The 15,074-nt window shown below is 34.8% G+C and overlaps 1 protein-coding gene across 1 annotated transcript; it reads right to left on the bottom strand.

Annotated features, from left to right (window-relative positions):
- On the bottom strand, window positions 9,969-13,538 carry LOC109225169 (2-oxoglutarate-dependent dioxygenase AOP3-like). The gene is made up of 3 exons (XM_019389759.1): window positions 13,048-13,538; window positions 11,376-11,700; window positions 9,969-10,418 (listed from the first exon to the last, which is right to left on the bottom strand). The coding sequence occupies exons 1-3, from the start codon at window positions 13,422-13,424 to the stop codon at window positions 10,179-10,181; spliced, it is 942 nt and encodes a 313-aa protein (XP_019245304.1). The 5' UTR covers window positions 13,425-13,538; the 3' UTR covers window positions 9,969-10,178.

Raw genomic sequence — 15,074 nt, 5'->3', positions numbered from 1 at the left:
TGCCTGATTTTCAGTTGAACAGATTTTTTTACATCGATATTACCATTATTTTGGAGATCATGTGTGAAGAATAACTTTGGTGAAATGTGATTTGTTCTATCTCCTTTTATAAATTATCCCTTTAATTGGGCTATGCATGCCGCATTGTTTTCGTATAAAATAGTGAGTCTTTTATCACATTCCAACCCACATTTTTCACGAATAAAATGAATCACTGATGTCAACCTTACGTATTTCCTACTTGCTTCATGAATAGCTATTATCTTAGCATTGTTGATACCCAATATATATATATATATATATATACTTTTAAAATAGCATATTGCATATATAAACATGAACAAGCATTTTATAATTGCTCTGTAATTTTAAAGGCTTCAAATTAATTTATTTCTTCTCTTTTTACTCATAAAATTTCCAATAATTATCCTTCAAACTATTTTTGTGGTAATTTAGCCATCTAAATTCTTTATTTATGCCAAAATATTATTTAATATTGATGTTTTATACGTCAATACCACACAAGGGGGGGGGTGATTTGTGTGGTACCCAATTTTGCGCTCTAGAAGAACCTGGTTCTTCTAGGTATACTAACTCTACTNCAGAAATCATTTATTATTTTTTATAAATTATATAGTATTAAAATGGTTATTTAAAATATGGCCTAATTTTATTTCAATTTTAGCCCTAATCCAACCCCAACCTAACCCAATTACCATCCCAGTACTCAATTAAATTACCCGGCCCACACCCCAAATACCCGATCCGGTCCCCCACACCTTTTAATCCCGGCCGCTGATCATAAAGATCAACGGCCACCATCAACCCTTCCAAAAATAAACCCAAATGACCCCCCAAACCCTAACCATTTCCTATACACCCGCCGCCCTGAAAACCCCTCTGCTCTCAAACGCTCTCAACCTAACCCTAGTCCCCAATCTCACTAACCCCCATCTATGGCTATCTTCGGCGACCTCTCACCATCTCTCAGGCCTCCAATGGCCTCTCTCATGTCATTCTTGCCATCTCTAAGGCCCTCAAGGGACCAGGGCTATGTCTACTTGCATCTAGGGTTCATCTCTCGCCTGTTCCAGGCCATTCCGGTGTGATTTTGAGTGAGATCGTCCTATATTAGCTACGATCTATGGTTTTCTAAACAGGTTTCTTCATCTCTGTATGGTTCTCTTCGACACCCTAATTTCTTTTCTAAAACCTCCTAGATCTGTACAGATCTAAGGTGATTTGAGTTTGTTTCCTGTGAGTTTTACAATAGCCTTGAGTTTCTTTACAATAATCGCATGATTTCAAGTGACTTTCATCTTTTTCTAAAATTAGGGTTTCCGGAATTTCTTTTTAAAATTTGTTTGATGATTCTTTGTGTTTAAACTTTTGCTTCTCATACATGAAAACCCTAATTTTTGGGGTTCTTCATTTGGTTTCTGGATATTGGTACATCTAATTGTGTTCTTGTCTTGGGTTCTTGTGACTTCTTGTGATTTTCTTGTCCTAATATGCTTCTACTGAATTTTCCTAGTTCGACCTTTCACTGATATTATGTACTTGTGTTCACACTGACCATTCATGCAAGACTTGTATACTTCTCCTTGAATAAGTGTTGTTTAACTTTTGTTTTGTTAAAATTATGTATCGACTTCTGACTACTCATGCTCTACCTCATTTTTTATATGCTAAGCATGCTGCCTCTTTCATGACTTTCTGAACCCTTGATTACTCTGAATCCCTTATTTTCTGGTTTAATTTGAACCCTTTCCATTTAGCATTTGATTCTTACCCCTTTACTCAATTTGATTGAATTTGCATGCCTTAATTGTTTTTCTTTGCCTTGTTTGTATTCCGCTATTATTATTGATTTTGTTTCCTTAATTAAACTGTTGTGCATTTACCCCTAATTACCTACTCTATGCTAAACTTTACTTTATTCTTTTCCTTAAATACTTAATATGTTTTACCGTTGATTGAACTGTCCCTTGATTAAGGGAAAATCTTGCTGATTTATGTGTGACTTCCCTGATTTACTACTTAATTGATCTCTTACCTTATTTGTCAAGCTTCTGATTGCTATATAAACCCCTCTCTCACTTTAAGTTCTGAACACACAACAAACACTAGTTCAAAAAACTCTCTCTTATACTTAAAGCTTTCTGCTCCTTTCTGTTACTTGCTACTTCCATTGAACTAGCCGACTGTAAGCCAAGGCTAGTTATTGCACTACACTGTTCTATACTTTGTGTCTACTCTCCTTAACTGGTATGTCCTAGTTCAATTACAAGTACAAAACTCTATGTGTTCTCTTCCTGCATTAGTTTACTGATTTCCAGTCTTATTCCTGTCTATCACTTGGCTTTTCGATATGTAACTAGCATGCTTAAATCCTGGTTTCACTTAGCATATATGAGTTCTACCCGTTCAACTTATGATTAACATGTCTGATGACTTGTCTGTTGCTTTCTCTAGCATGTCTCAATCTGACTCTACTCCATTTATGTATGTTTGATTGTCTGTCTGTTTGTTTACCTAGTCCCTGATAGTAATTTACTCTGCTAGGTTATTTACTACCCCCGAAGTACTTCTGACTCTGTGTTAAACTCTGCCTAGTATAACTATGTTCTCAACTGTTTGTTCTATATCTGTATATAGCTGTGTGAACTTCTGTACTCTTGTTGTTACATTAATATGTTCTAGGTGTTCTCCCTACCCTTTCCCTTGGATGAAGTCTATGTGTTCTGTGACTTGCTCTTTTTTTTTAAAAGATGTTCTTCATGTTTTCTCAAACTATTTCTACTCTAACTATGTTCTGACTTTCACAAAGTTCCTTCTAACTACTAAAACCTTCTTTCTATTGTTTACTAAACTCTTTCAAAGTCATCATACACTCTCACATTACTCCTAGAATATTAGGTTCTGCCCCTCTGGCATGTGTACTGCCTTGAGATCCTTGAGATCTCTCTGAACTCTGGCATGTCAGAGCTAGCCTTTCCACACTGCACTTGAATCAGTTCTTGTTTGAGAAAAAGTCTAGGTGTGAGCACTGCCCGAGATCCTTGAGGTCCTTAGGGAACTCTGACACACCTAGACAAGATACTGTCTATGGAACCTTGGCATTTGAGGCTATTGGAGGCTAAGGGAAGTCATTTGGGCCTGCTTCAGGCTCCCTATAGTTAACTTCTTCTTTTTCTTTATTGTTTATGTAATTTATTCAGCTGGTCTGTAATAACTATTTGTAAATAATATTGGGGTGATTAGTGAAAAGGGCTGGGTAACTACATATCTGTTGGGTAACCCGGGTAGATACATGCCTATAGGATAATGTTAATACATTTGCTGTGTTTGCTTTGCTTTTCACGATATTGAAATCATGCCTATAGGATCTGAATGGATTTAATAATAGATACCATGCCTATAAGGTTGTGTTGATTCAAATGCATGCTTTACTTTCACAATGTTAGAAATCATGCCTATAGGATCCAAATGGCTTTAATAACTAGATACCATGCCTCTAGGGATTAAAATCAGTTCTGATAGAAATCACGCCTATATAACTTAAAAACCAGTTTAGTTAAACAAATCAGTTTAATTCGTGTTATTTCATTCTGAATTGGTTTAATCAACTGTCCGCTTCTGTAAATGAGTTTTCAAACACTGCTTTAATTCACTACCGTTAGAAAGCATGTCTATAGGATCTCAAGTGTCCGTTTAAAAGTGTTCACTGTTTTACTGCATCAATGTAGATATCATGCTCTTAGGACATCACTGTTATGCGTTTAGGCAAATCTCTAGGGCGATTTAAATTCTGCAATTATGAAGCTGTGTTTTGTTATTTAAAAACCGTTCAGATTTTATAGGTCTAAATCAGTAGGCAAGCTAAATAGGATTCTTACACTTCGTCCTAATTCAATACTGTATAATCCCTGCTCACCTAGATATCATGTTCTAGGATTTTCTCTTAAAGTACATGACTGTTGTCTGAAGACGTGGATTTACCTGTTATATTTGTGGAGGTAACTATGGGCCTGTAATTTGTTCTCTTTAAATGCAGTCCTAATTGTTCTTGATTGACGCCTAAACTTTTATCCTTTAAAACCTTAGGAAGGTCTAGAACTGTCCAAAAATAGAGGTCCTAAATACCTCCAGGACCACGAGGAAGGACGGGTAGTGCACGCATAGGACATTTTCAATGTTGCTAGAACGCTTTAGGCTATGACCAAGGGGAGGGAATTGGGTAGTAAGGATATGATGACTAGGTGCTAATGTCACGTGTAGCCCCTTATTGAGGAGTGATTACCGGGCATTGTGTGGGGTGATCCTGTAGGCTAACCAACCTAGGACCCCTCTTTCCTAATTCTCGATGTTTAAACTTTACTTTTTCTCTATATATGCAACTTGTTCAAATCTCTTCTTTTTGTCTCCTTATTTGAGTCATATAAATGCCTAAAACATGCCTTTATTTGCAAAAGTGTGTCTAAATTATTTACTTATTTAAAAGACTAATTCATAAGAATAAGTTCGACCGGGACCCACCGTTGTGGACCGAGAGGGGTGCCTAACACCTTCCTCTCAAGGTTATTTTGAGCCCTTACCCTAAATCTCTAGTTATGAAAACTAGTTTCATGAGTTAATTGCTCAAGGTGCCCTAATGCACCATAATTCGTTAGGTGGCGACTCTTCAAAACCCAAATTCCCAAAAGGAAACGAGTCGATTCCCCCATGGAATGTCGAAACCCGGACTTCTCCTCGCGAGGAGGGAAAAAAGGAGGCGCGACAAGCATGATTTGAAGAAGTAGAAATAATATATTTCTTTGTGGAGTTCCATGATATGATAGTACCTCCACATGTAAACACGTACCCAGTTTGAGATCGAGCTTTATTGTGATCAGATAAATAACTTGTATCTGCATAACCAACAAGATCTGCACCACCTTTGTTAGCATAAAATAAACCCATATCAAGAGTTCCCTTTAAATACCGCAATATATACTTAATCATGTTACATATTTTCGTGTAGGAGAAGAGCTATATTTTGCTAGTAAATTAATAAAAAATGCTACATCAGGTCATGTAGCATTAGCAAGATACATAAGTGCATCAATTGCACTGAAGTAGGGTGTTTCAGGACCAAGGGGTTCCTCATCCTCTTCTGGAGGCCGGATGGATCCTTATTCACTTCAAGTGATCAAACAACGATTGGCGTACTCAATGGACGCTCTTTGTCCATGTAAAAGCGTTTAAATACCCTTTCTGTATAGGCAGGTTGATGGATAAAGATCCCGTCTGCTAAATATTCAATTTGTAGACCAAGGCAAAGTTTTATTTTTCCAAGATTTTTCATCTCAAATTCTTTCTTAAGATATTCAATTGCCTTTTGAAGCTCTTCTGCAGTTCCAACATGATTTATGTAATCAACATAAATAGCAAGTATAACAAATTCTAATGCCATTTTCTGTATAAAGTACATGGATAAATACCATCATTTATGCAACCTTCTTTCAGCAAATATTAACTGAGGCGATTATATCACATGCACCCAGATTGATTTAAACCGTACAAAGATCTTTGTAATTTGATCGAGTACGTTTCTCGAGACATTGAATTATATGCTTCAAGCATTTTAAATCCTTCATGGATCTTCATATAAATTTAATCAAATGAGTCATATAGGTTATGACTTGCATTTAAATGGCATGACATCTTTAGGTGTCTGGACTGCACGTCCAATTCTCATAATCTTTAACAATGTTGTGCACTATATTGTTGCTGTGTTCGCAAGCGACATAAGTTGTTGAGATCTCATCACTTTCTTTATTTTTAGGCACCTAAACTTCTTCTGCAGTTTCATGAAATGTTATGTCGTGGGCTCTTCTAGAGCTTATTTGTCACGTCCCAAACCTGAAGAGGCGTGGCCGGCACCCGGTGCCATACTCCGCCCGAGCGTACTACTCTGTAACTGTGAACTCTGGAGGGGTAACCCTTAACTTAGGCCGATGAGGCCATATTCTTAATCGTTTGAAAATAACGTCTCTCTCATCTGTGGGGTAAACATACCCAAAAGCCACCATGAACATCTACTGATATACAAAATATACAGGACTCGTCTACAAGCTTCTAGAGATAAATGAACTGTGCCATGGTCGGGACAGGGCCTAGACCTGCCCATCAAACCTGTATATATAAAATGGAATCCAAGGTCTAGTCCTGGTAACTCCGAGGAAGTGGAGCTTACCAACCAAGCTGATGTTTGACTCTATCTGCTGGGAGGGTTTGTCCAACTGTCAATCAGGACCTGCAGGCATGAAATGCAGCATCCCCAACAAAAGGGACGTCGGTACGAAATAATGTACATAGTATGTAAGGCAATAGAATAACTAAAAGTGAAACTGAACTGATAATATAATAACTGAAAGTAACTGGGAGTCAAAGATAATCTGATGATATGCTTACGTGCTGATACTGACTCAACTCTCTCAATATAGTAAGTAAAATAGATGTCCGGACCTATAAGGCTAGGTATGTGTAAATGATCTGCCGTAGTAGGCTCTCTCATAGGCGCTCGGCCATGTTAGGCTCTGTATCTCAGCCATTCTAGGCTCTCTCATAGGAGCTCGGCCACAGTAGGCTCGGTATATAACTTACCATCTGATCGGAGGTTATCCAATAGGGGCCTGCCCATCGATTATAGCTCGATGGTGGTGAAAATACTGTAATAATGTATATATATAGACTCTCTACTCCTATGTCGTATCGACGAACGATTTAATGCGTTAGAAACTAGGCTCGTAGATCATCCCCTAATTCCAAGTATATTTGGAGAACGCTCAGCTACGTTTGACCTAAGTTTCAACACATTTATGAATGTAACTTGTGAGGACCTTTTCCAACTTTTGCTCCACAACTCGCTTGACTTCACAACATAACACACGTCTATCATACGACTAAAATAACGCATAACATAATCTCCTTATAATTTTAAGCACCCTATTCTCACCCCAAAAGTACATGTTCAATTTGTTTAGCTTCTAAGCCTTCCAACCCTCTTGGTACTTGGTATTCATGATCTTAAATATTTGTAATCTCGATGGTAACATGATTAACTTACTTTATGTGCTTTCAAAGATGATTTACGAGGCACTCTTACGTATGAAAATGTGGGGTGTAACAATATTTCCTCCTTATTATGATCATTTTGATCATTTGCTCCTATCCTTTTCAAGGATTATTACCTTTGTAACCGATTGGTCTATCATGCTTCATGTGTACAACAAACTCTATCCTTCAGGGACTTTAATTTTAATAGGAGCATTTGCAGTTAAAATATGATATTTTATTTGGATCAATGCTTCTGGCATTTGACATGAATTATCTTCTGAATGAGGATCACACTAATGATAATTCGATTCATATAACATATTTTTCAACTGCTTATTCCATCCCCCTAATGTTAGAAAAATTAACATATATCCCAAATTTTCTTTGGGAAATCTATCTTTGTGCTTTGTGGTAGAGAAATTAATTATATATCACGCACCAAAAGTTATTAAATAGTAAAAATATTTGGTTTCTGATCCTAAACCAATTGTGAGGGGAGGACTTATCCTATATTGTTGGTCTGATGCATACAAGTTCTGCTGTATGCAATTTTAAAAATCTTAGACCAACACATGAAGCTTTCGTCTCATAAGCAATAGTTTAGTCATTAATAGGAGGTATTTAATGCTAAACCAGCTTGGATATAAACCAGCATTATCAAGATGAACTGTCTTGATTTCGTAATCTGAAAATTATGCTCTTATTTGAGAAAAACAATTTCAAATGCCAAACTGCAGGTTGACAATAATCACACATATATCCATCTCATATATGCATCTATAAGTGGTTCACGTGATAAGTGAATGGGCCCATATTCACCTTTTATATATTTCAGAATCAGGGGTCTTAGTCCCAATTTTAGTTGGTATAATAAATTTATTATGACAAGTGGTTCACATGATAAGTGAATGCTTATCGGAATTCTCAATTAGCTCATCATATTTAAACCACGTGGCAAATAAAAATTTCCGGTTTATTATGACATGTGCTATCTTTTAGTAAACTTCTTGTTTACTATGTCATAAACTTTTGCATTAGTAAGCTTCTGATTTACTGTGGCTACTTTTGTATCAGCAAATTTCTGATTATTGTAGCTACTTTTGCCTCAGTAAAACTTCTGATTTACTGTGACTGCTTTTGCATTAGTAAACTTCTGGTTTACTGTGATACATGATGTAGTACAAATTGAAGAATAAGGCGGGTAACTTCTCACATACATATTATTTTACCCCTTATGATTGTGGAAACATGAAGATTTTCAATTTTCCAATCAATTGTAGTCTCAATATGATAGTCATTTGTATTAGTAAACTTCGGGTTTACTACAACACATGTTTTGACCATAATCATATAATATGAATGACATATTATTTATATATAAGCTCTTCGAGAGCCTTTATTTATTATCCACAATCTAATATTATTCGGACACTTACTGGTGTCATGTGTCTTCTAGACAAACAGTTAGCTCTTTAAGAGTTTTTTGATACATTTTGTACTATCAAATATTGCTTAGACACTTCTGGTATCATGAGAGAAAATCATAATCAAATAAACAATATAAAATAATTGTTTAAGCACAAGAAAATACCTCTTCATAATATTTTCCTACTTTAGGAGGAAATTTCAATTGTGCTACTTCTTCAGGAGCAAATTTAAAATACGATGAATTGAGTATATATTCTCTCAATCATCGTACCTCTTTTGGAGGTAAATTGTAATATATTTACATCAAGAACGCGTTCATATTTACGAGCTTTATTAATACTGTCACATTCACTTCAGGTAATGGATTAATTATCAAAAGTTCTCATCCTTCAAGAAGTCGAACATAATTATCTGAACGCGCATTGATCACATCAAATTGTGATGCTTCAACTTCTTTTAAAATATTTACTACTTCAGGAGCAAATCGAGGTGTGCATGTAATATAGAGAATATTTCTCTAGCTTATCTTCAATTGTAACCATAGAAAGCCTAAATTATACACTTATGGTGGTCATAGGCATATACCACTTCTGGTGATTAACAAAATTTAGTTACAATGAGCTATACAGACATAACCACTTCTAGTGGTTGTATATTTCTTGCAAACTCTGTTGGAGTTTAAGTGGATGTAATAATGTTATCCACTTTGTAATCCTTTATTAAGATAATTAGGATAAAAACAAATACCAAAATAGGTACTGTATACATAGAACATAACCAAGCAAGTGATGATAAAGAAATTAAACTTAATATAAGCAACATGCTCAAATTACTTTACACAAATTTGGCCACTACAGACGTAAGTGATATCTACATCACTACTGTCAAGAAGAAAAACTCACCACCTCAAGGATATAATCTGCCTTATGATGCTCAGAATGAACAAGATCTAACCACGGACGTAAGAGCGTCGCCTTACATAGAAGATGAACACTGAAATAGAAATTAAATTCGAAGTAAGTGCTCAAAATAGCAGAGTCTCGTGCTGATAACGTGTTATAAAATAAAAACTGTAAAGTAAAGAAATCGAAGACAAGTATAGAGAGAGATTGATATATTATTCAACTTCAAACTGATGTACATAATGAACTGAAATCTCCTCTATTTATAGAAGAAAGGAAGCAGTTGGGAGGCTTTTCAGGAAGCAGCTGCAAGGCTGTTCAGGAAGCAGCTGCAAGGCTTTTCTTGAGCTGCTTGTAAGTTGTCTGTATGAGCTACTCGCAACCTGTCTGTTTAATAAGAAGCTGTTGCAAGTCATTTCATTGAGTTGCTTGTGACCTGCCTGCATCAGCTGCTTGTAGATAAACTTCAATGGAGCAAGGAAGATTATCTACAACGGAATAATAAATGGATATCCACAATAATATTTTCATAACACAAATCACAAAATATAATTTTATTCCCGTATTCGATACTTGTACAGTGGTACATGATAGGAGTAGTAATTAAGTAGTAAATCATTTTACTACCCATATTAAGATTTTTACATATGTAGTTAAGCACAGTTGAAAGTAGAAAGCAGCAAACAACCACGTGAAATTACAAGAAATTAAAGTTGAAAATGAAATATCATAATGTTCAATAAAAGCTCAAACACCACAAAAAGCTATGATGGGATTTTTCTCTTTCCAGCCATCTGTTGCGCAGTATTTCAGATATTCAAAGTGATCAAATGACTTGAAATATTGTGGGTTCTCATCATCAATTAGCTCCTCTGGTATTTTCACTGTCCCCCTCATAAATGAGAATAATGCGAGCGAATATTTATCTTCTGTTCCTTTCATAATCACTCTATGCATCGGAGCATATACCCTACCATTGCTCCATGCCTGTATCAGTACATTTTATAACTCAGAAAATATATTGCTATTAATTCATTTTGGCTGGTGAATGGAAATTATTAAAATTACTGTTTACATTAAGGAGTAATAAGAATATTAGCAAATAAGAGTGTTTTGAGTGACAAAAATCATGAATAATGCCTACGTTGTTTAAACAAATAATATTGTCTCAAAGAAAAATAACTTCCAATAACACGTGTAGAGGGAAGTCATTTTTCCCCTTTAAATTTTGGGGGTGTGTTTGGTACAAAAAAAAATATTTTTTTGGAAAATAGTTTTTAATCTTTCCATATTTAGTTGGCTTAAATAATTTTTTTATGAACTCATTGTTTGCCCAATTGAAGAAAAACGAATTTCCAACCAAAAGGAGGAAAAATATTTTTCAAATTTCTCACCCTATTTCCCACCCCCACCCCCACCCCCCATTCCCCAAGCCCCTACCCCCCCACCACCTTCCCCCACCCGCCACCCCCAAACCCTACCCTTTCTTCGACCTCTAGACTCTGACTTACTACGTTCCGCTGCCCTTATCTATGTTGTCTCTCGTAGTGTTTGCCTAAATTATATATTTTTTAAAAATATTTTTTGGTACCTAGTGAAATATCAAAAAATAAGTACAAAATTAATATTTATTTTTCAAAAGAAAATATTTTCCTTCGTACCAAGCATACCTTTGATGGAAGATGCTTCTCTTGAAAACTGACTTAAGTCATACCAACAATTGATTTTCTCTTGTACAAAAACAATTAAGACTGAGTCACAAACAAGTTGGCCTCGAAAATGACCTATAATAACAATTTCTATATAACAATTATTTATTATAAAAGTCAAGTTTTTCTCGAAATTGATTTTTATCTTATGTTATAATATTTGTCTTCTATATAACACTTTACTATAGCAGCCAAAAAGTATCAGAACAAACGAGATTGTTGTAAAGATACTTACCGTGAAAGGCTCACCAGCAATGAATACGACAGTTTTATATGGGGAGGGATGGAAAGTCATCCAATTTCCATCTCTTGTTTGCATCTCCAAACCTCCTACTTGATTAGTGTCAATGATCCCCATAAATGATTTATCTCTATGAGGTAGATGACCTATGTTTATTTCATCCATTTTCGGGCTTCGATATTTAATAAATCTCATCAAATACATATACGAATTTTTTAGAGGCTCGTAATATTTCTCTAAGCCATAGCTTCCCAATATCATTTGAATCACCGCATCGTCCAGTTCAGCAATCAATTTAGAGTATGAAATTGTTTCTTCACTGCAAAAGCGAAAGAAAACATAACCAAAAAACAAATTATTACTAGTAATTAATTATTTACTAAATGAAAATTAAAAGAGCTTACTCCATCCTGTTGGTTACCAAAGTGGATCTATCAATTAGTTATGATCACATCATTATATCAGGATTTAAATTTTGTGGGTTCTAAAATTTATTTTAAATCTATAGTTCATTTTAGTTACTGAAATCGCAATATATACTATTTAATAAATTTTCTAATATAAATATATGACCTCAGCAAAAACTATTGAATTCGAACACCTACCTAATATTTTAGCTCGACCCCTAATTGTATACTCCCTTCATTTCAATTCATGTGAAACTATTTGACTGGGCACAAGTTTAAGAAAGAAATGAAGACTTTTGAAACATGTGATTCTAAACCAGCCATAATATTTGTGTGCGTATAATTATTTTTTAAACTTGTGGTCTTAAACACGTTATAGTATTTATTTGGATCTAAAAGCCTTTCATTAAGGGGTTATTTGGTTTGAATAAGGCTTATGTCGGGATAACTTATGCTGGGATTATTTATGCTGGATTATTTTTTTTATCCACTGTTTGGTATGTTGCATTAGAAGTAACAAGTGCATAGTTTTTAAGAAGAAGGTATAAGTTATTCCGGCACTAATTACCCCACTCTCTATAAGGAAAAAGTTATCCTGGTACTAATTTTAATTCCGGGATAACTTATACCAGGTTTGTTAACCAAACAGAGTATTAAGGTGGTATTAAATTTTTATACCAACACTATACCTTCTTATATCTCATACCAAACGACTCCTAAGGGTATTGAGAAGTTTAAGTTAAACTGCTTCAAATATTATAAGTTTATGTGATTCATTTTTTTTAAACAGACCAAAAAAAAATATGTTCACATAAAATGAAATAGATGGAGCATAACTTAAACTTTATTCTTAAACAACATCAGCTCTAAGGATACTTTTGATATGCCCCAAATTCCCAGTGTCTCCCCCACCCCTTCCCCCCCTAAAACTCCGGTCAAATACCACCGGCCGTACAAATTACTTTCTCCGGTTTACTTTAATTGATTTTTTGGTTATTTTCATACATATTAAGGAATTCAGCTTTTAACATTAATTAACAATAAAAATGATTATATTAACCTTAATTTGATTGAAAATAAAACAAATATTCTTAGGCTCTTTACTCCAATGGCAATTGCAACTTCAAAAAAAAAAGTTAATTCCTTTTAGATCTGAAAAAATCAACTATTGTGGACCACAAGAAAAGGTCAAATAATCAACTGAAGTGGATAGGAGGAAATAGTATAAAATAAAATGGAGGGAACACACAATTAATTACCAAAATTTATCGACGTTGGCATTGGGCCACATCTGCTTGGCAAAATTCTTGGTTGAGTCAAGAGTTCCACCATTTTCAATGCCAAAGTATTCAGCAAGAGGCATGTTAGGGAAATTTCCACCATATCCAAACCCCAAAACATCAGAAGTATTTTGGAGTTTAGTTTCTAAAGGAAGTTGGAACAACTCCTTGCAATGATTGAACATGGCCTCCCGGAGCTCCGGTGACACTTTCTTGTACACTGCCGCAAAGCAGCCGTATTCTTCCAGCGCACGTCGGATTTCTTGGGATGTTGATATCCAAGAGCTTGTGCCACTGCTCAAGTTTTCATTTGTGAACTCAATAATGGGAAGCTTTGGTTCTACTTGGGAAGCCATGAAGTGTTTCTTTTCCTAAGGTAAAGTCGTTAATGTTAATTGTCTAAAGTGAAAATGGATAGAAATTGTGCGAAGGTTTTTTCTCTTTCCAAGTCAATAACAATCATAAGCACACGCACATATATATACACATACAAAAACGAGTGAAGTTAGTTCATGAAGTTTTAGCCCCGATGCCAAGTCTCAAAATTAATTTCAAGATTAAATTTGAGATAAGTTTATTTCATATTTGATTGGGATAAAATCGTTGTATAACTAATTTCGGAATTAATTATCCCGGGATTATAATATTATTTTTATCCCTATAGGAGGGTGGAATAACCAAAGGACCCCTTAAAGTATTGGTTCCAAATTGAATATTTATAATTGTGGTTGCTCACCTAGTGATTGGTATCTGTATTAGGACCCCGAGTAATCTTATTTTGCTCCACATAAGGCCTATTATAGGTAAAGGCTCCGTACCAGAATTTTTTTGTTATGCCAAAGACTCGAACCTAACACCTCTAATTAAAAGTTAAGTGATCCTATTCATCTCAACACACCTCCTGGCAATCCAAAAATTGAATAGTTTGTGTAACCTCATACGTTTAATAAAGATATATCTGGAAAAGTGAATATATAGCTAATAGAGTAATATTTGTTAATGGAAGAATGGATTATATAATTTACCTCTTTTTTTTCTGCGAAAACAGAATAGTGAAAATTTTGTATGGAGAAGAATAAAACCGAATCTCCTGTAACCCATGCTGTTCAGTATATTAGGTTTGAAAAAATTTCTTCTTTAGTAAAATGCATGAACTTTATCTTAAGATGATTTAAAGAGAAATTAACTAAGGTGGACAATTTAGATTTGGGATTAAGTATGCATGTTAATTTATTTTCGTTGTACTACAGCTTTTCAACAAAAGTGAAATCTTAATACTCCTTTGAAACATCATTTTTTTTGGGTTTTGTCTTTTGTTTCCTCTTTTCTTTGTTATTTGCATGGACAGCGTCTTGTGACAATTTGGCGGTACGTGTTTTCAAGACTTGGAGTTTTCGAAATGGAATATTCTTTAAATACGACGAAACAACATTACCAAAATATTAATTAAATTATAATATCCTTTAGCTTCTCAAGTGGTCCAAGCTTTCAAGGCTTATGCATGCATATATTATACTAAGAGGTTTATTTCACATTTAATTTGTACGATAAATTTATAGAATTAGTCTAAATAGTCACATCACTCTAAGCTAATTGAATCATTCTTTCTATTTCTTTGTTGGTTCATTTGTTTCAAGCTCGGGGACCTGGTCTAACAATTGATGTAGATGTATCAGCTGATAGTAATTTATAGTGTTTGGACAAGTTTTTAAATTGTGCTTCTAAATGTATTTTGTTCAAAAGTGCTTTTCCAAAAAGTGTTACGGGGAGAAGCTACTTTTCTCTGCTTCTCAATAGCACTTTTTTTCCTTCAAAAAACTTGGCCAAACACCTTAACTTTGATATAAAAAAAGCACTTTTGGCCAAGAAAAAAGCTTGGCCAAACAGCCTATTAATCTCTTGTTGGTATTACTGTGTTCAAAATCAGAAAAGTAAACAAACGTTAGTTCAATAAACAAAACATAAAATAATTCCGAGCCCACTGAATGCACAATGTGTCCTTAAGG

This window comes from Nicotiana attenuata, chromosome 1, assembly GCF_001879085.1.
Source record: "Nicotiana attenuata strain UT chromosome 1, NIATTr2, whole genome shotgun sequence".
Lineage (NCBI taxonomy): Eukaryota > Viridiplantae > Streptophyta > Magnoliopsida > Solanales > Solanaceae > Nicotiana > Nicotiana attenuata.
Note: the sequence above shows the minus strand (reverse complement) of the source record. Positions and strands in the feature narration are given on the sequence as shown.